The sequence below is a fragment of the Micromys minutus genome (genome assembly GCF_963924665.1).
Source record: "Micromys minutus genome assembly, chromosome: 10".
NCBI lineage: Eukaryota > Metazoa > Chordata > Mammalia > Rodentia > Muridae > Micromys > Micromys minutus.
In genome coordinates this window covers 33,456,592-33,478,392 of record NC_137979.1, presented here as the reverse complement: position 1 = coordinate 33,478,392, position 21,801 = coordinate 33,456,592, and the positions used below count along the sequence as shown (strand labels likewise).

General features: G+C 43.4%; 1 protein-coding gene and 1 pseudogene across 2 annotated transcripts; one reads left to right on the top strand and one right to left on the bottom strand.

Annotated features, from left to right (window-relative positions):
* Positions 1–377: 377 nt before the first annotated feature.
* Positions 378–14,423, bottom strand: SLFN5 (schlafen family member 5). The gene is made up of 7 exons (XM_080924467.1): positions 14,362–14,423; positions 14,106–14,239; positions 13,698–13,838; positions 8,670–9,692; positions 7,164–7,289; positions 4,099–4,819; positions 378–3,928 (listed from the first exon to the last, which is right to left on the bottom strand). The coding sequence occupies exons 4-7, from the start codon at positions 9,661–9,663 to the stop codon at positions 3,118–3,120; spliced, it is 2,652 nt and encodes an 883-aa protein (XP_080780593.1). The 5' UTR covers positions 9,664–9,692; positions 13,698–13,838; positions 14,106–14,239; positions 14,362–14,423; the 3' UTR covers positions 378–3,117.
* A 4,640-nt stretch (positions 14,424–19,063) lies between these two features.
* On the top strand, positions 19,064–19,820 carry LOC308426732 (large ribosomal subunit protein uL30-like; annotated as a pseudogene). The gene has a single exon. The product of its transcript is annotated as a large ribosomal subunit protein uL30-like (transcript).
* The last annotated feature ends 1,981 nt before the right edge of the window (positions 19,821–21,801 follow it).

Sequence of the window (21,801 nt, the reverse complement as noted above, 5' to 3'; positions counted from 1 at the left end):
AATGGCTCCTGTGTTATTTGTCCTTCGCAGGCAATGCATCCTTCTCTACTGTGTTTCTTTACATGGTTTCTAGAGTTTGAACTCAGCATAACAATCACTACACTGCCTGACCTATTCCCAGAGGCCTCTATTTTCTTTATAATTGCTACTGTTGCCATAGAAGCTAATTGCCAGTTGTCTGGATTCCCAGTGCCTTCCCTCCCACCCTCACTTTATTCTACTGTTTAGTGTGGTCTGAGGCTGTCACCTGTGTTTGTGTGAAACTCTAACAGATATCCCACGATCCTGATTGTCATTGTCCTTGGGGGGGGGGAGCAATAGAATGCAAAAGACTAGAGAAAAGATCCGTTTTTAGTTGCAATATTTTATGTCTTTTATTTAAAAAAAAAAGCTTGAATCAAATATAACAGCATGTAAGCACTTCTAAATCCTAGGTAGTAAAAAAATCTATTACGTTGTATAGTTTTCAAATTCCCCCATTCACTATCCACTATCAACATCCACTATGATTATAAAATTTTTATCCAGAACACAGGTTGATAAAATCTGAGAAAGTCATTTATAAACCCATTACATTCATAAGTAAAAACATATGCAAAGCAAAACCCCATCAAGTACTGCATGGTACAGAATCCAGGATCATAAAGAGCAAAAGCTGTTTTTCTCCCTTGGCACGGATTTTCCTTCTCCAGAGTCAAACACTGCTGCCTGTCTTCAAGGTTTATTTTCAAAACTCCCGAACGCATCTGCAAGCACGTTTGTCAACTCTAGAGGCACAGGATAGACCCTCATTCACAATACAGAACGTCTCAGAGTTGGCCCCACATAAATACAATGGAGATTTCACTTTTTCTGTGTTTTTGTGGTATAATGGTATGTTGTGATATTCTGTAAATTACTCCCTTCAATTCGTCTGTATAGATAGTCACTAGTATTGTGCTTTCTGCTACTAGAAGCAAAATTTTATATGTCCATGCAGAAGCTTTTTACATGTGTACGTTGTCTGTGTAGAGTGAGTTCCTTAGAAATGACTCTCAAGGTAAAAGGTTATAAACATCCAAGCATATCACGGCCATTTCCAGGACTTTCTAAACCTCACGTCACCACACACCCATGCCATCGTAAGTAATGTGTCCTCCCTGTGTAGGAGCCGTTTAACTCCTGTGCTCTTTCTGTCAAATTCTTTGTACAGTTTTCTTTCAATCCTGGATGTGTTTCTTTTGCATATAAAAAAAAATTTTGAGACAAAGTCTCACTTTGTAGCCCTGGCTGGCCTGGAACTCCCTCTGTAGACCAGGCTGGACTCAAACTCAGGGATCTACCTGCCTCTGCCTCCTGAGCACTGGGGTTTAAACTACCATGAATAGAAACTTTAGAGTTTATTTTAAAAAAAATAAATAAAACTTTTAGAGTTTTATTCTAAAAAAAATACAGTATTTGCTGCCAGCATTTTCCCAGCCTATTGTCTCTTGACTTTTTCTGGCTATTCTGGTACACACTGTAGACCAGGCTAGCCTCAAACTCAGAGATCCTCCTGTCTGTCTCCATAGTGCTAAGATTAAAGCTGTGCACTATCACAGCTTTTTCTTTTTTTTTTTTTTTTTTGCTTTGCTTTGCTTTTTGAGACAGGATTTTTCTGTGTAGCCTTGGATGCTTCAATGTTTGAATGTCCCAGAACTCACTCAGTAGACCATGCTAGCCTCCAACTCAGAGATCCACCTCTGCTTTTGTGAGTGCTGGGGTTAAAGGAATGTGCTATCACTGCCTGGCTAGTAGTAAATTTCTTTGCTGTAAATTTTCTAAGAATGTAACCATCTGCTTAAAGCAAAGCGACTCTATCTTCAAGTTTATTTTTGCAGCATTTTGCTAATACCTGTGCCCCATCCCTGTGTCTCCACTTCCACCTCCCCCGCAGCGTCCTTTCTGCTTCATACCACATGTGTCCTGTTGCCCCTGCTCCCCAGCCCTCCCTTTCCCCAAGCTTCTTGGTCTTTTTTTCTAGTTATTGTCTACACTCACACACGCTCTGACAAACATGCTGGGCTCAGACCCACCCATTAGAATGTGTAATTTTTTTTTCCTCCAAGTTACTCAACTTATGTCATATTTTCCACAGGTATTCATTTTCCTGAAGTTTTCATAATTTGCTTTTGCTCTTTTTAATAGTAAACAAACTGAATTTTTGTTTGTTTGTGTCTCCAAGAAAAGTCTGCTCTGTTTGGCTCTAAATATTGAGTTTCAGAGAAACCTAAAGTAAATGACAAATGAGTACTTTTCAGCAACTGCCTTTGAAAGAAAGGCTAGTTGCACTAGAGAGTGCGCAGAAAGCAGAGACATTTCACTTATGTTTGCATGCTATGGATACTAAATTAAGTGTGAAGTGATGCCAACCTTAGAATCTGTACATCCTTCCTCTTAGCCCCTCTGCCTTGCAAACCACTAAACCCATACTTTGACTGTAGTAGCTCTGAGTCTCCACAGGAATAATATTAAAGCAGGGTCAAAGGGCAGAGATTCTGAATGAACAAGTCACGTAGGAAGCAAAGATCAAAAATAGTAATGCCAATGAAAGGCAAGACAGGAAATAACACAACAAGCTCAACTGGTCCCACCCTGAAATTATAACTTGCTGTTTGTGAACTTACACTTCAAAACATGTCCTGCTAAAGATGGACACACTGTCCCCGCTCCACCCTCATGCTCTCCCCATATACCAGGATCAAGCATTTCTGCAGGTGACTGTTAAAAACAAGGAAAATATCTGAGTCCACTAGACCATATAGTACAGCAGTCATCTCATGATTAGCTCTTTCCTTCCTCCCTCAAACAACCAATCCTTCCTGATACACACACACAAACACACACACAGAAAGAGAGACAGACAGAGAGAGACAGAGAATCTCAGTGCCCGCTAATTGCTCTGCTATCTCTTACTACTGTCTGAATCCCCCATAGCTCTGCTATCTCTTACTACTGTCTGAATCCCCCAGACCCATATTTGCTTGCCCTGAGTGGGTGACTGTACATGAAATGTTTTGGTATTTAAATGTTTAGATCAAAGAATTTCAAAGACATCTAGAGACCAACCTTAGCTAACTGAAAACTGGTATCTTCCTATCAAAGCTTAGCCTTTATAATAAACAGGTGGTTCCTTGCCCTGGAAGCCAGACAGAGGAGAACATTGTACAAAATGGCTGTATCAGATCCCTCTGGAATGATCCCAAACACTATACTTCTTTCCATACCTGAAAATTGATGGACACTATTCAACAGGATGTGATTACCCAAACTATCCAACCCATCCCTGAACTGCGCTAGCAAACTGGGATCCTCACCAAGCTGAGACATGGTCCTCCTCCTCATTGCTAGCAGAAGCCTTTCTCTACATTTTTCTATATCTCTGGCTTTAGTGAAAAGAATAGCAACATCCCTGGGATGATAGCCTGACCTCCAAAGACACTGGCATTTCTCTGCGACATAGATTGCCATCTGCTCCAAATTCAAGTTATCTTTAATCTCTAAATTGTCTGTGACAACTGGACCACATTCAGGTTTTTCGCCCATTGTCAGGGCTTCTCTGGGGACATTTGGGGGAGGATTTTCTTGGATTAGATGCATTATGTCTCGTAGGTAGTTGGTTATTCTGTCTTCACTGCGGAGCATCCTGGTGAGTCTCAGTATTGGCTTCTGGTATTGGAACTCAGGGAGGCCACTGCAACACAAGTGATTGATCTGAAAGTAATCCAGGAAAATGTAGAGAACTCCTGGGCCATCTCTCCCTCTCTGAACGATGGATTTTGCCTTTGCATACCAGTTCCCTTCTTCAGTTCGGAGATTCTGAGCTTCATCCACGATGATATGTTGCACGTTATCAAAGGTATTTTTCATGAAGGTTTTTCGTGTCACTGCCTGGCAAATGTTTTTCCTGCTGCAAGTGTAAGAAACACAGTCAGATCGCCTCAGCTAAGCAAAGCAAGTCAGCCCAAGAGATACGTAAAAATCCTGAGCGTGATAGCAGCACCCCATAGCTTAGCTTGTGAAAGCCACACCCATTACAGTTGCCCACCAGAAAGAGAGGAATAGAGTCAGGCTTCATACCTCACAAATCTCTTCAAAGACTGGTTCTCACAGATGTAAAGAATATCATCATCCTCACAGTTGAACACATTCCTAATCTTCTCCATGATCATGAGAGCCAGAGTGGTCTTCCCTGACCCAGGTGAGCCATGAACAAACAGCTCTCTGTGCTTTCTCAGATCCATTGAAAGCAACTTGTGTTGTTGGTCTGTGAGTAGGGTCACAGTCTCAAACTCAGAGTTTAACTCTTCATTTAACAAGGGTCTGAACCCAAACAAGATGATCACAAGAGATTGCAACAGAGCTACCACCTCCTGCATGGTTGTGAAGTTATAGGATTCAGGGTAAACTGGCATTTCTAAGTCATCCCTTACTCTTTGGTTAGGACCCAGCTCAAAGACCAAGGGAATGATGCCTAATCTTCCAGTGTAGCCACCCATGTTCACCAGCTTCTGCTTCAGGGTACAGGCAACTGTTATGGAATAGTGCCTTTTTGACAGATCCCACTTGTTGCAAATGGTGTACAGGATTGGGATGTTGTTGGGGGAAATCAGAAGGGCATCACAGATGACATCTTGCCTCCTCTGGAGACCTAGGTCCACAGCCCAGCTGTGAGAGAAGATCAGTATCCCTTGAGAGAAACAGCGCATCTCAGCATTTATTATGTTTCTCAGTCCTCTGTAGTCTGAGAAGAGGTCCTTGTAGACACTCTCTGGGGTATATGTGATCCTGTTGGGTGACACTAGAAAAGGAAAGGATTGGAATGAATCAGAGACTCACGAGACAAGCTAATAATCACCATTGCTGTGGGAATCTTTCTGGAATGAGCCAATGAGAATGGAAGAGAGGAGATGCCACCAGTGGAGGAAAGCGGTCATGTGGGAATCAAAAACCAGGGTCCCTGCAAGAGCAACAAGTGCTCTTAACTACTGAGCCATCTTTCCAGCCCCTGAACAATTAAATTTTAAAGTACTTATAGAGAGCAATATGCAGATTCTAAAGAAAAATGAAAGGTAGTTTATAGATTGTCCTAAAGCTGTTCATATTTTAATGCTAATTCCAATTCCCCAGGACAGAGAGAGGAAACTCCAAGATGGAGATCCAGAAGGATGAATTAGATCCAGTTGGGCTTCATTGGTGCTAAATAGCTATGAACATTTAAGAATTTTATAGGTCTAATATCTCATATAGAAGGGCAGTTTGTATCTTTGTCTATTTGATATAATCTTGTTGTATAGAGGGTTTGTGGATTGATAATTGAAAATATAAACCTGTATGAAAATATATTGAGCTGTAGAGTTATGTTTGCGTTGGGATTTGAGGTAAGGAAACACCTCGAGACGGAGGCAATAGGACAGGCGGTGTAAAACTGCCAGGGAAGAGAGTCACACGGATGAAGTAAGATTGTGGGGGTGACTCAGACTGAGCAATAGAGGTTCTCGTGGCTCCATACTAGAAGCAGGCCCTTGGAGTGAGACCACGGGGCCGATAAAGAGATAAGCCATTTTATTTTTAATATTTACTGCAACAGTAGTTGACCATATGGCTGGTACCATAAACTGGATATACGGACAACTTGGACACACCAGTAAGGTTTATACTGGCTAAGAGAAGTACTAGTTATCTCTGATCAAAATGGACTGAACTCAGAGTGTATCTCACTACATTTTTTTCTACTTCTATTTTAATTTAACTCCATTTTTTTGGAATAAGTAACCAATGAAGTAAAACAAGTACAAGAAATTAAAATTTATAATTATAGAAAAGGTTACTCAGAATTACCTTTTCTTTTCACATTAAGAAGTTTATTAAGAAAGAACTAAGCTTTTCCTGCACATGAGCAGATCACCATCAGAAGTTAGAATCATAGAATATCCCGCTCTCAGAATGATATTAACATATGAAAGAGCAATGTTATAAAGCCTTGAAATAGTTAGGAGGTATGCCACATCTCATTGATTGTAAATGTACTTTCAATGTCTCCCAAGTCACACAGCTCACAGTTTAATTAGCAATGTTATTTTTCAGAGCTAACAAAATCATAGATTGTTACATTTTAACAAAATGAAAGAAACATTTGTGTGCTTAACTAGACAATCCTTGTTGAACCATGAGAAAGTTTACTATGGTAAAATTGATAGTTCCCTCCAAATCAGCTCACTGACAGAATACATTGGCCATCAAAATAATATTAGATTCTTTTTTTCTGTTTGATACAACAAAATGCTTCTAAGATTCCTCTAGAAGAAAGCCACCATGGTAAGACCATATTAGTGAATATCGGTCTGGGCATCTATTTTGGATCGCACTTTGGAAATGTTCATCTAAATTTATAAGCAATTGTTACTACTCAGAATTTATCCTCAGAGCATGTCAGTTATTTGTAGAAAAATGCATACTGTATTGCTTAAAATAGAAAAAAGTGAAAAAGGAAAAAGAGAAAGGGGAGAAAGATGGAGGAGGGGGGAGAGAGGAAGGAGAAGAAGGAGAAAAATGTTAGCCATTTTCCAAAAGAAGAGAATCTGGGGTGGGGGGAATGGCAGCATAGTGTTTGAAAAGCTCTAGTTACTTATTTTATTTAGGTACTTACACAAGTTTCCTGGTATAATTACTCACTGAATTATATCTTTGTTCTATGTCCCGGCTATATGCAAAAGCTTAATAGTGAAATAGCTAAAACCAAGAAAAATCCAGAAACACTAGAATGTTTCAAAAGGTTTTGTAATCAATAAGAGAACCAAGAAATTCCATGAACACAAGAAGATGTGCCTGGACTTGGTCCACACTCAGCCTGGTGCTTTCACATGGTGATAATGTATTCATTCTCATTGTTAATGTTGAATTCTGCAACTATATTGCAACATACTTGCCCATTGTGGTAATGGTTGTAAGCCATCATGTGGGCGCTTGGAATCAAACCCAGGTCCTCTGAAAGAGCAGCCAGTGCTTTTAACCGTTCAGCCATAGCCCTGGCCTCTCTCTAAACTCTCCATAGGTGGTTTTATATAGACATTCAAATCAAGGCTTCCTGCTCCCAAATATGGGAACAATCAACATGTTCCAGAGTGAGCAGAAATGACAGTTACCTGGAAAGTATTCCCTCTGCAGTTCCTTCACACATTTCAAATATTTATGTCTAAGCACAGTCCTGCTGCGGGGTGTGGGGTTTAACAAACCCCACCTGGAGATCATCCAAGGAAAACTGGAAAGCTCTGAGGAAACATGAAACAGAAGTTGAGTATACAGAGGGCGGACCCCATTTCTTAGCTGAGCCACGTTAGACTCAAAGCTGTGGTTTGCAGATCTTTGCATTTCCAGCACAGATCAGCTGGAAACTAAACCCAAGTTCTCCGCAAGAGCAGCCACCCTCTTAACTTTGAGCCACCTCCCCATGTCCTTAATATTATATTGAAATAAGATTAATTTATACTTTTAAAATACTAGTTTAAGTATATGTGACTAGAAGATGTGACAGCCGATGGTATAGGATGCTGAATAATCTTGAAATGAACCTCTTTGTTGGTTTTGTTACTTTTGAAGTTACCATTGACTTTCTCTCATCTAATCTCATTTTATCTTGCCTTTTCCAAAGCAGGTGCCTATTAGATCCCTGCTCTCTAGCCTTGCAGTATGGTTAGTGTCCTACTGTGGCTTCTGAAATGGGAAAATGGAGAAATCATGGTTTGCTCATGAAAAGCTCAAAGAAAGAGTTAATTTTTTTTTTTTTTTTTTTTTTTTTTTTTTTTTTTTGCAGGTTGAACGGTGACTCAGCTCACAGGTTCTGCTGCCCTCTTCTGACCTCTGCAGGCACTGCACATACATGTTGCACAAATATGCAGGTGGAAAAAAATATATATATAATAAAATTTTTTAGAGTTTTATTTATTATAAATTTCAGTACACTGCAGCTGTCCCCAGACACACCAGAAGAGGGCATCAGATCTCATTACAGATGGTCGTGAGCCACCATGTGGTTGCTGGGAATTGAACTCAGGACTTCTGGAAGAGCAGTCAGTGCTTTTAACCACTGAGCCATCTCTCCAGCCCTATAATAAAATTTTAAAGAGTGCTTTAAAAAACGGGGAGAGGAAATTGTCAAAAGTTAGAAAGGACACATCTGTCAGTGTGGAATGGGATTTGCTGAGTAGTTAAATGAAAGCTGGTAACTGGAAAGGAAGAGGTAAGAATGTAAACACGATGAAAGCTGTGCCCCCCCCCCCCGTGGTGGTTCATACTTGTCACCTGACACTCTAGAAGGCTGCAGCAGGAGGGTTTTGAGTTTGGGGCCAGCCTAGGCTAACCTGACTCAAAAAATAAACAAGAAAAGATGTGGACGGAAGCGACTATTTCAGGAGACTATTTTGGATTTTACCCCTGCATCAACCCCTAATGGGACTGCCATTCTGATGCATGCAGAGTATTCAAGATGACTAGTCAGAGGGAAGGGCAGTGACCTGCCATCTGTAGGAATGAATCTCTTCCCTCAAATTCCAAAGAATTTCATCTCTTTTCTCTCTATCCTCCCACGCCCCTGCCCCGCCCCGCCACGTGCCTCTCTCCGCGCCCCGCCCCTACCCCCCCATCCCCCTGACCTGGGTTGGTTTCTATCATCCAAGAGGTCCAGTCCTTTGCAGTTAGCTGCTTCTTATTATTGTCCGTCATCTCCCAGGAATCGGGCTCTTTGGCAAAGGCTACGCAGCAGAATCGTTCTACTTTGATTGCACAGACATACCCACGGAGGACCTTCATATCATACACTTCAAGGAATTTGAGGATGTATTGCACTTTGTGGTTATGTGCACAGAAGTGATAGACAGGCATCTTCCTGATAGAGGCATCGATAGTAGTGAACAAGTTGGTACAATTTATTTTTTCCTTTTCACATCCAATGACTTGACGGGTCTCACCATGAACACCAAAAAACACATAGCCCCCCCCGGAATTGGCAAGTGCAGAAACACACTTGGGGAGTCTCTCTCTAATGCCCTGTAAAAGGTCTGCCGAGAACATTTGAAATTCAACATGTGAGGACTCTGTAAAGTTGAGTTTTTCCAGGTACTGGAGCTGCTGGCTATCAAACAAATCAGAAGCTAAGATCATCTGATCATCAACAGGAGCGTCCTGTCTTAGTGAGTCGGGATCTCCACGTTTCCTAGCATTTTGGACTTTTCTGAGGAATTCCAGGGCTTTTGCAGAATCCATGATCTCAGTACTTGTTTCACATCTGTGGTACAAATTGGAACACAAGGTAGCGAGCCGCACGCCTGAGGCTGCCACGTTCCACGAACTCACATATATTAAAAAGAGTTTTCCATGCAGCATCTCATCTAAATGGTTTCTGAACAATGGTGGCAGGTCCAGGCCTACTCCATCCCTCTCAAAATCAAAGTCCCCGTTCTCAATCTCAACCCTGACCACTCCGCCACCAGAGTTCAGCAGAGCGCACACTGCTTGCGAGATGATTTTATTCTGTCTCATCCCGTGTGTGGCGTCCATTTCCTGCCTTTGCCTAACCCCAAGGGTGGCTTTTCCTCCATCTATCAAACACTCCGCAAAGTTCAGGTCCAAATTTGCCAGGAAACTCATCTTCTCAGCCTTTAGCTGAAACCTTTTTCCTGTAACCCAGAGAGACAGAACCATTAGACTAGAACAAGGAGGACGTGGTAAGTGAAGTTTAAGGGCGCCTTTCTGAAGTTGGCCCTTTATCCCACCTAGCTTGAGGTCAGCTGCATGAAAGAGGCTAAGTCTGTGTGGGCCGCAGGGAACTGCTCATCTGATTTTGCTTTCTTTATTAAAAAATGTATTCTGTACACTGTCCAGTGCCACAGTATGCACAAGGAGGTCAGGAGTCCTCTCCCACCCTGTGGGATTTGGGGATGAAACTCATAAGGCCTATGTGCAAACAGTTCTGCTCACTGAGCAATCTTACCCGAGCAGAGCATATGCTGGCTTTGGGGCACTATTTTGGACAAGTAGCAAAGTTTCTGGGGTCATCTGTAAAAACCAGGAAATGTTCTTTTTCTTTTCAAATTATTTATTTAATTATTTTATGCATGTGAATACATTGTAGCTGTCCAGATGGGGGCATCAGATCCCATTACAGATGGCTGTGAGCCACCGTGTGGTTGCTGGGAATTGAACTCAGGGCTTCTGAAAGAGTAGTCAGTGCTCTTAACCACTGAGCCATCTCTCCAGCGCCAGAAATTTTCTAATAATTCTTGTAGATTCCAGGAAGGAAGCTTCCTTGATCAAAGCAATCTGTGTAGTGTGCTGGTGTTTGTTGTCTTGCTTCGATCTTTGTCTCTCTATACTGATTAAGACTAGACTAGGACATCTTAAAGATTTTTTTTGGTTCAATATGATTTTATTAGTAATTTATCATTGTTAATATTGAAAAGATAATTTTGAATTCTCTGATCCAGATGGTTTCTCTTGTATCAGAAAAAGTTACACACACGTATACATACACATATAGACACACACATGTATAGAAACACACACACACTCATAGAATATATATGCAATGCAAATCTGGTTAGGAAGGTGAAGACAGAATTCCTGCAGCTATACCTGGCAGAATTTCATGAACAAAATTAGTGACTACTTGGGACAATAGGGATGGCACTCTGATGTAGACTTTAGACCTTTAGGAAAGTGCGTGGTTTGGTAGCATACCTCTAAGAAGCAAGTTTGGTTTTCTTCTAGATGAGTAGGATATCTAGACATAGAACACCCTGAAGAGCTGTCAACCAACAGGAAGAATGAAAACTATCTCCACACCTGCATCTCATGTCACCAACCTTTGAACTCAGACCCAACCATCTGTGCCCCCTCAAGAGGCTGGCAGCAAATGGGAGAGATGACTTTTAGGATCAAAGATAGAATCTCATGACAAAAACTCAAGACAGATGGAGAACCATATCTGGTTTTATTGGTGCCCTATGATTCTTGGTCTAAACGAATACCAGTTCGGGGAAAATTGCAAATTCGCTGGTCTGTAAGGCTAGTTCTGACGGCACCTCTCACAGTTATTGTTAATGGGGCACACAGAAAAGAGAAGGGGATAAAAAAAGAATAGGCTGACTCCACCCAGGATGCCACCCTCGAGTGAGAAGGATTAACACACCTAAAACTGAAATGGAGTAGCTGACAGCTCAGTACAAAAGAACTAAGTCACCACACCACATCAGGGCAGAACCAACAAGCTCCCATTGGCAAAGCCCAAGAGGGTCGATGGGTACTCATCTGGCCAGCCACTGAGCCCCAGAGCAGGGAGTGGTGAGATGGTGTCTTCCTGGAACCTCCAGGAAACTGTGGGTGTTACTAAGAGCACCCACCTGAATATATTGATTCTGAGCTACTATAACTCGAGAGTCAACCACCATCTCTTGCATTGGCTGGAACTCACTGGCAGGAAGGAGAGTTGAGAAGCCTGCTGAGCTTGGGTGTGGTCTGACTGAGATGGTCATTACTGGGGAAACAGTCAACCTGCTAGAAATGGAGCATTCTTCATGATTAATTTAAGAAACATATCTGGCTTCCTGAGTAGGAAGTGGAGGCAAAATTAGGAAAGTTGCCAGTTATTATTAGCCAGCCAGCTTTTAAATAATCAGAGGTTATGGTTTGGTTGCTACGAAGTGTGTGATCAGATTTATGTTCTCTCTATCAACATTTTCTCTTGGGTTAGGCAGATATTTCATATACAAGATAGTAAATGCATAATATAGAAAAGTAAGAGATGGAGAGATGGCTCAGTGATAGGACACTGGCTGTTCTTCCACAAGGGGGGAAAGGGGCTGTTGGGCAAAAGATAAAAGGATAAAAGGGAGGAAGAGAGAAAAGGAGAGATAGACGAAAGAGAAGAAGGAAAAAACCCAGTTCACAATGGCTAAAGGGGGTGCTGGAGAGATGGTTCAGTGGCTGCTCTTTCAACTGACCTGGGTTGGCCATTCAGCAATGCTTCCATAAATTTATATTTATTAATTCATGCATATATAATGTATATATGCATACATTATCTTGAAAACACAATTTTAAGTATTTTATTAGAATATCATGAGCCCAAAACCCAGGAGGAAATTTATGTCTGCTGGGGTTTTGTTTTGTTTTTGTTTTCTGTAGAAACAAAAGCAATGATAAAACCAGTGGCTCTAATTCTGCATACTGCACTTTGAGAGGTTTTTTTAAAGACAAGGTCTTACCATGCAGCCCTAGGTGATCTAGAACTCACAATGTAGACCAGGTTGGCCTTGAACTTTTGGAGAGCCACCTGAAACTGTCTCTTCGGTACTGAGAAATTAAGGGCATCAGCCTCACTTGGCATTTTAAGACCTTTAAATGCCTCTAATTTTTGTTTTCCTTGCTTGTTATAAGTTTAGACTTCTTAGACGCACCAAGTGCCCTCTTGGTGAAAATCTACTGTGTGGTGAGAATAGCAGGCTTTCCAAGCTGTGCGCAACATACGAGAAACTTCCTCTCCTCCCTTGCAGTTACGTAAGAGCAGGGAGTAAGTAAAACCCTCGAGAACTTTGAGAGTAGTTTTTCGTTTCATCTCGTATTTTCACCAACAAAGTAATCCTCCCAAACATTAGGACTTAAAAACTGCCGTTTGGGTCCAGTAGTGACTACTGAAAGTCTTCCTGCTAGGTCAAGAATTCTGCAATTGATGTGTGCTTTCTGACGGGGGGGGGGGGGGGGGGGGGGAGAAAGCCGTGCCTGGTCTGTCTCACAAAGATAGCTGGCATTTAAATTTTAAATGCCTGCTGGCATTTTAAACTCTTCCTTCTGGTTCAGAGTACTGCCTTACTAAGTCACTGCTCTGGTGTAGGTCCAGACACAAGAACCCTCAGTTCCTGCCTGCTCCCCCTTCCCACCCTCACCCCTCCCCACACACACAAACACATTAGAGATCAGTTTCTATTTCCCAGGCAGGACAAACCCAGCTTTGGTCTTGGGCGGAGGGGGGGGGGGGTAAGGAGGAGAACATCAGACGGTGCACCCACTTCCTCTTAGGGGCTTGTCTCTGAACCACCAACCACCACCTCACCCCCAACCCTAGGACCTGAGGAGCTACTACCAAACGCCTTCCTCTCTCCCCTCTCTTCCCCTTTCACTTCTGCTTTCAGAACCACCATGTTTAAAGGGAAACAAAGTCACAGAATCACGCTCTGCAGACATGCTTCTTTGGACTGCCCGCTGAATTGTTAACCGCGTTATCAGGGTTCTGCGGGCTCTCCTGGGTCAGTGGGCACTAAGCCAGAGGTTTAGAGGTGGCTCTAGTGATAGACCGGACACTCCCCGTCTCCTCCTTGGTATAGGACATCACTCGGCCTCCTTTCTTGGGACATCTGATAACAGTTTGCCCTAAGATGCAGCAGAGCAAATCTTAAAAGGAAAGGTTTGTATTCCCCTTCCCAAGCCTTCAACACCTCCTGCCCTCTGCCGCCCAAGCCTATGGGCTCTAGATGCTCCCCAGCCGGGCTATCCTTAGATGTTACCACCCTGGGTTAACCAATGGGAAGTGAACTCTGGAATTCAGGCACGGCACCCTGCCTACCCACAACCTCAACCCTGGCTTTGATAAAACTTGTGCAAAAGACTATGGGGGACCCGTTACCCACCAGCGTTTGTCCTCCGCAGCGCGCCCGCCTCCTTGGAGTCAGAGATGATGTCCCCGGGTCCAGAGTGGAAACCGCTACCCTACCCTGCGAGCTCTTGTCCTTATATCAGCCGAGTGCAGTGAAATCGCATGGGGCGGGGCACTGTGCAAAAAAAAAAAAAAAAGAAAAGAAAAAGAAAAACAATTCTTTTCGAGTGGACCAGGAAACCCCAGCGCTGCCAATAACCTTGGCTAACTTTAAGAAAGAGGAGGCCCTTCCTTTAGTTTTTTTTTTGTTTTGTTTTGTTTTGTTTTGTTTTTTTTGTTTTTTGTTTTTTTCACTTTGAAGGGTCATTAATAGTTCTTACGGCCACTCAGGGAAGAAAAGCTGGTGCAACCCCACGTTCCCCAAATCTCCCCAACCCCCTACCTGGCCCTTCTCGGACTCCACTATTCCAGGGCCCCTCTCCTCCGTGCCTGGAAGTGTCTCAGTTTCCCAGGTTTCTTCGGGAATCCTCACGTCAAGGGCTTCAGCTTAGGACAGAGATCTTTAGGATGGTGGCTCTGTGGAGGCATCGGGAAGAACCAGAGGCAGAAAATTAAAGCTCTCCTTTGTCTCCACCTCCCTAAACTTTTGAGATTGTTGATACCCCCACACCTACACCACACTCCTCGCTTTCCTCTACCTTTACCCTCCAGGCGCCGGTTCCTGCAGGACAAGTTGCTGCATAGGGACTGGGGAGGGGAGGCGGCGGCGGGGGGGGGGGGTGTGCAGGCTAGTTCCCAAGGATCCAGCGCAGAATATGCTGCAACTGGGGGTGGGGGTGGAGGCGCATGAGGAGCGAGTTCCCTAGGGGCTGACTCCAGCCTAGATTCCCCCACGCTGTGGCACTTGGAACTCCTTAGCTTTCCTCCAGTCCTGCAACTGACTGTCGCCTTTCCTGCTCTTCTTTGCGCTTCTTAATTTTCTGGCGAGTACGTATTTCTCTTATTCTTTACGACTCAGGCATGGACAGCCCCAGAACCCCTGGAGCTGGAGAACAAATCAGGCTCCCCCCCAACAGACTAAAGAAGCAAGCTAAAGGAAGCGAAATGGGGGGGGGGGAGTGTTAAAGAGATTTAAAGCCTCTATTAATACAATAAACCTCTGATAAATTAGTTAGGGACTCAGCAGCTAGGACGTTCCCTCCCCCTCCAGTCAGCACGACACAGCTGGAGGCTGCAGTCTGTAAATCCTGATCCCTGAAAAAGCTCAAAGCTTTCACAGAGAGATTCCTGTTGCGATTCTGGGGGCGTGGAACCTGGTGGCCACACCCTTTCAGAGCAGCCAGAAGCACAGAGCTGGTCAGCCCTTTTACATTTTCTCTTTGAAATCCAGATAACTGGTTTATAATATTCCCTTTTAAGCAGAAAATCCATTTCTCACTCTCCTTGTGTGTGTTCATGTGTGTGCAGGTACACACATATGTACAGCTATACATGCACATGTGTGTTTATACAAGAAGGCCAAAGGACATTTTGTCTGCCATTCTGTAAACACCAGCTACTTCGAGCATTGAGACAGTTCCTTCCTTCATCTGCCTGGAACTCACCAAGTAGGCCAGGATGGCTGGCCAGCAAGCACCAGGGGGCTTCCTGTGTGCCTTCCAAACACTGGGATTACAAACACATGGTTTGTGGAGATAAAACTCAGATGTGAGCTACCTCTCTCAGTCTCTTTATCTTTCCTGAGAGCAAGCTAAAAGTAAATTCTTCATAGGCATGCTTACAGTGCTCCTTACAATGTTTGCCATTTGACAAAGTGGAATCAGACAAGCTCAGTCTTGGGAGGAAATTGACGTTTTACCAACATTTGTTTAGATGAACAATATATAACATAATTAATAAAGGAAGAATCAGTCCTGCTTTCTGACCCTCGGAGCACCTACATTGAGGTTCAGGAGTGCCCTGACATTTTCCTGTCCCGGTGGGTAGGTGACTTCTTAGGAAGCTTAGTCCTTCAATCAGTTCTTGATTTCCTGTTGAGGGAACAGGAAAACAGATGTGGCTTGGAATTTTGTTTCTGAACTTTCCCTCAGATTGCAATCACCTTCACAGAGGCAAAAATACTCTAGAGAGTGCTCGCCTGCCCTTCGGATTGTCAGACCATTGTGGCAGTGGGCCCTGAGGACTTGGAAACTGCCTGGCATCTCACACTGGAAAAAGGGGAGAGGCTGGTGACAGCCAGAGGAGGAGCCAACTTGTCATAGCATCTTGCAGGACAGACTGGAGCCCAGACCCTTGATCAGGAGTACTTAATTCTGCACACCCTCGGCCTCTGTTTAGCCCTAAGCTTTACATCAGTGCCTAGAAGGACTTGTGGGCCACTGATCTTTTTCCCGATGAAGCCGCACTGAATACACGTTTCTCTGCTTGTCACTATTCTTTATTTCTGTAACTATTGTATGAAAGACAGGTGGCTGAGCTCAGCTTATTGGGGGTGCCAGGCTTGGGCTTTATCCCCAAATCTCCAGCAGATAATCTACCGAGAATGATGACTGTCACCACCAAGAGAAGTGCCTTTCCAAAGATGCCCACTTCCTGCTCTAGAGAACCTGAAAGTACAGGGGTTTCCTGGCAGTGAACTAAGGCAGTAGATGAACCAGAGTCTGTGAATCAACCTAAAATAAAGAAGTTATCAGAGTCAATGATTAGATAGAGAGAGAACCAAAATTGGATATTTCTATCGGGTCCCTCTCCTTGAAACTCTGGGAACCCCACAGAAAAGGGAGAGGAAAAACTGCAGGACACCAGGAGAACATGGCCCACAAACATCAACTAAGCAGGGCTCACCAGGGCTCACAGAGACTGAAGCGGCAATCACAGAGCCTATATGTGCTATGTCTTCTGAACACTTGCTGTGGCTCTTTAACCTGGTGTTTGTTTGTTTGTTTTATAGGACTCCTCACAGTGGGAGTGGGATGGGGCATCTCTTGACGCTCTCTCAGGACCCTTTTCCTCCTACTGGGTTGTTAGGAGGGTTTGTGCCTAGTTTTATTGTAACTTGTTATACCATATTCAGGGGATAACCCCGGGAAGCCTGATCTTTTCTGAAGGGATGTGGAGGAGGAATGGAGGAAGGAGAGGGAAGGATGTGGGGGACGGGGGGGGGGGGGGGGGACACACGGACACGGACACTGGGAGCAATGGAGGGAAGGAAACTGTGGTCTGGATATATTAAAAACAAAAATGGGCTAAAATATGCAAATAAAGAAATAAGATTAAAATAAGAGGTCATTTGGGCTGCCTGTGATGACCACAGGATGCATCAGTACCAGGGAGGCAGCACAGTAATGACAAGGAGAAAGACTCCGGGCAGCTGCTATCCTTGAAAGTGGAAGACAGCATAATACAGCTCTTAACCAGAAAAGCAGTGTGGGGCTAGCCAAGATGGCTCAACAGGTTCTTGCTGCCAAGTCTGTCAACCTCAGACCTATATGGTGGAAGGAGAGAACCAACTCTTACAATTTGCCCTCTGACCTTTATTTGCACACCATGGCACATGGATGCACACACAAACATTCCCCCTGCTATATATATATATATATATATATATATATATATATATATATATATATATATGCATATAAAACAAACAAATGCAAAACAGTTGTAATGAAAACATTTTCAGCCTTTTTATTTTATTTTTATGTAAATAGAAAGATGCTTCAATCTAGGGCTAAAGCATCTATATTATGAATTTTTCAATAAGAAAAAATTAAGACTCTGCTTTCTTGGAGTGTCCTGGAAGTCTAAGCTCCCTAGGCTCTGGGCTATCTTAGTATTTAAGTGGAAAGTGGAAACTTTTTGGCAGTTCATGAGATGTTCATGCTGAAACTTAAGAACAATTGCTTTGGAGGCAGAAGAGATGGCTAGGAGTTAACATTTCCTGCTCTTCCAGAGAATCTGGCTTCGATTCCCCGCATCCATGTGATGGTTCACAGCTCTCTGTAGCTTCAGTGCAATAGATCTGGTTGGGGCTGGAGAGATGGCTCAGCGGTTAAGAGCACTGACTGCTCTTCCAGAGGTCCTGAGTTCAATTCCCAGCAACCACATGGTGGCTCATTACCATCTGTAATGGAATCTGATGTCCTCTCTCTTCTGGTGTGTCTCACAGCTACAGTGTGCTCAAATTCATAAAATAAATAAATCTTGAAAGGGAGAGAGATCTGATGTCTTTTCTGACCTCAAAGAGTACTGCATGTGCATAGTTCACAGATACAGGTGCAGGCAAACACCCATACACATAAAAGAAAAATAAGATCTCAAAAAATATATATAATGAACATTTATAACTAAGGTGGTTCTTCTTGTAACCTATCAAGCAGGAAGAAATCACTTATCAGTGAAATACAAATTTTAAAAGAGAAGTTCATAGTGGGGCAGTGGTATACACCTTTAATCCCAGCACTTGGGAGGCAGGGACAGACAGATATATGAGTTCCATGACAGCCTGGTCTATAGAGGGTGTTCTAGAACAGCCAGAGCTACACAGAGAAGCTCTGTCTCAAAAAAAAAAAAAAAAAGTCATAAAGCCAAAGCACATTAACTAGATATGATAAAATTAAGGGACACTGAGGTTTTAGTTTAGAACCTGAAAGAAAAAAATACTTCCAAGGTATTAAGGGATTTGATCAACATCAGGGGAGTCCTCCACAAGGCACCAAGCACATTGGAAGGCACAAGGAGTCAGCTCAGGACTGGACTGCCCCTCACTTGCCCTTCCAGTCACTTTCCACAAACATGTTTTCTTTCACTCTGAGGTTGTTAAACAAAACAAAAGGTAGCACCTGTAACAGCTGGAGAAACTTTCGAATTCTCCACAAGGAAACCACTTCCTGGGTGTGCCACTGAAAAGCAAGAAGCTACCTTGCTGGCACCGTGCTCAGAGAGGTGTAGGCAGTGAGAGACTGTTCCGTGTAAGCTACAGTGGTAGTGTTTGTCAAAATCCACAGGCCACACAACCCAGAAGGATTCCTAACTTAGCCTGTGAACTTTGAATAATTATGCTGTGCCAATGTAGGCTCATCAGCAGTAACAAATGAGCCATTGTGCAGCAGACATCCTTGTGTGAGGACAAAAGTTATGTGGGAACCCTCTGCGTTCTAGTCACACTGTTCCTTGAACATCAAACTGCTGCAAAGGGCTGGAGAGATAGCTCAGCAGTAAAGGACATACTGGTCTTCTAGAGGACCTCAGTTCAGTCTTCACCACTTAGGTGGGTGAGAACTATCTGTAACTTCAGCCCCAGGGAGATCTGAGACCTCGGGTCTTCTCAGCACATTCATGCGTACATAACTGTTCTCCCACAGACACATAATCTTTAAAAATAGGTAAGACTATTTTCCGGCTGCAACCATGGAGGCTGTTCCAGAGAAGAAAAAGAAGGTTGCTGTTGTGCCAGAAACCCTTAAGAAAAAGCGAAGGAATTTCGCAGAGTTGAAGGTGAAGCACCTGAGGAAGAAGTTTGCCCTGAAGACACTGCGGAAGGCAAGGAGGAAGCTCATCTATGAGAAGGCAAAGCTCTATCACAAGGAGAACAGGCAGTTGTACCGCACTGAGATCGGATGGCTAGGATGGCAAGGAAGGCTGGAAACTTCTAGGTTCCTGCAGAACCAAAATTGGCGTTTGTCATCAGAATCCGGGGTATCAATGGAGTGAGCCCAAAGGTGCGCAAGGTGTTGCAGCTTCTACGTCTTCGACAGATCTTCATCGGCACCTTTGTTAAGCTTAACAAGGCCTCAATTAACATGCTGAGGATATGGAACCGTACATTTCGTGGGGTATCCCAACCTGAGGTCAGTCAATGCGCTTATCTACAAGCGAGGCTATGGCAAAATTAATAAGAAGTGGATTGCCTTGACAGATAATTCCTTGATTGCTCGATCTCTTGGTAAATTTGGCATCATTTGCATGGAGGATCTAATTCATGAGATCTATACAGTTGGGAAACACTTCAAGGAAGCAAATAACTTCTTGTGGCCCTTCAAATTATCCTCCCCACGAGGTGGAATGAAGAAAAAGACAACTCACTTTGTAGAAGGTGGAGATGCTGGCAACAGGGAAGACCAGGTAAACAGGCTTATCAGACGTATGAACTAAGGTGTTGCCCATGGATTTTTATAATCTGGTCAGTTAATAAACAGTCACAGTGACAAATTGAAAAAAAATAGGTAAGACTGCTCCAGATGACATTCATTCATTGTAAAGTAATGGGTTTGTGTGTGCATGTGTGTGTGATTGTGTGTGTATATGTGTGTCTATAGACGTATTGTGTATGTGTGCATATGTATATGTATGATTGTGTGTATGTTTATATGTATCTGTGTGTGTATCTGTATGATTGTGTGTATGTGTGTGTGCACATATGTGTGTGTGCATATGTATATGTATCTGTGTGATTATGTGTATATGTGTGTGTGATTGTGTATGTATCTGTATGATTGTGTATGTGTGTGTGATTGTGTGTGTGTGTGCATATATGTGTATATGTGGGTGCTAAAAATTGAATCTGGGTCCTCTGGAAGAACTGGCTCTGCTTCTAACCGCTGAGCCATCTCTGCAGCCCATAAACAATTACTGGTTTCTGTTTTGATGTGGGTATGCATGTGGCTGACTGTGCTTTTGGACTGTGTTTTCATGTGGCAGTCGAAGACTCATCTCTGGAGTCATTTCTCTCTGAGAGTCATCCACCCTGGTTTTATTTGTTTGCTTCTATATCTTTAAAGCAATTGTGTGCATGTGTGTGCTACCACATACATGAGTTTATGTGCACTACACGAATGCTGGTACCCAAGGAGAGCCAGAGGGTATTACACACCCTAAGGTCAAAATTACTTGCAGTTTCCACCCAGGTCTTCTGCACTAGAAGTAAGTGCTCCTAACCACTGAACCCTCTCTCCAGCCCCTGTTTGTTTTTTAATGCAGGTTCTCTCATCGATACGTAGGGATTATCGATCAGGATTGGCTGCGTGGACAGCAAGTCTTGGGGATCCATTTGTCACCACCCCGGCAGTACTATGCAAACACTCGCTACCACACACAGATTCATAAATGCACCGTAATGATGAAATTCAGGTCCTGGGGCTTTACTACATCATCTCTCCAGGTCCCTCCCATAGCATGTCTTGACTGACTCACACAAAGATGTCTCATCCGGACAACGAGAGAAAAATCAGATTCAGGAATTCACTCTCCTCAGCAAGTTCACTGGCTTTCCCTGGCTCTTGGACTGACAGCCAAAAAGCTCACACTAAAGAATGTGCTCTCTCCACCCCAAAAAGATGGGATTTGTCCAACCAGCCTCATGAGATTGAAAATGGGTTAGGCTATGAGCCCACATCTGAGAGATGTTTCCAGTAAGTAGTTTACTGGACTCACTCGTGCCTAAATGTGGGAAAAGGAAAGCAAGGAGAGTCTGGGCAGAGGTCAAACATGTCATGTATTTTTAAATGTATGTATTTTTAAAAGACCATGGCCCAGTGCTGACCCTCGTTCTATCAGAATAAAAGGGTCTAATAAGCACAGTTTCCTACTGGAAACCACCCAGGTGAGGGCAGGCATAGTTCATAGGAGGCTACTCATTACAGAAAAGATCTGAGGAACTCAGATTGTCATGTTGACACCTGCTCTCTGAGAGTGGAAGGAAATACTGTGCTAAGATGCTACCCACATCCTGACAGCACAACATTCCAACCATCAATCAATCAGTCACCATCTCTCTGTCTCCATCTTTGCCTCTGTTTCTCTCTCTCCATGTCTCTGTCATTGCCTCTACCATGCCCACCCCTTTCCCATCTGATATCCCAGGGATATTGAACAATTATATTGATTTTACTAAAATAATTTAATTATTGTATCAGGGGCCAAAACTTTAATGTTTCTTTCTACACAACGCTGATGTCAGAAGTGTGTTTTGCTTGTTTCCTTGTTTTAGTCACAGTGATGGTTTGTATGTGTTTGGCCAGGATGTGGCATTCTTAGAAGGTGTGGCCCTGTTGAAGTAGATGTGGTCTTAAAGTAGGTGTGTCACTGTGGGTGTGGACTTTAAGACCCTCATCCTAGCTGCCTGGAAGCCAGTATTCTGC

Excerpts from the sequence above, each read along its gene's own strand:
- SLFN5 (XM_080924467.1), bottom strand. The coding sequence starts at position 9,663 with ATGAGTTTCCTGGCAAATTTGGACCTGAACTTTGCGGAGTGTTTGATA. Across the intron at positions 7,290-8,669 it reads GATGATAGAAACCAACCCAG|AGCTTTCCAGTTTTCCTTGG; the intron begins GTCAGGGGGATG and ends ATGTTTCCTCAG. Across the intron at positions 3,929-4,098 it reads TCTTTGAAGAGATTTGTGAG|CAGGAAAAACATTTGCCAGG; the intron begins GTATGAAGCCTG and ends TTACACTTGCAG.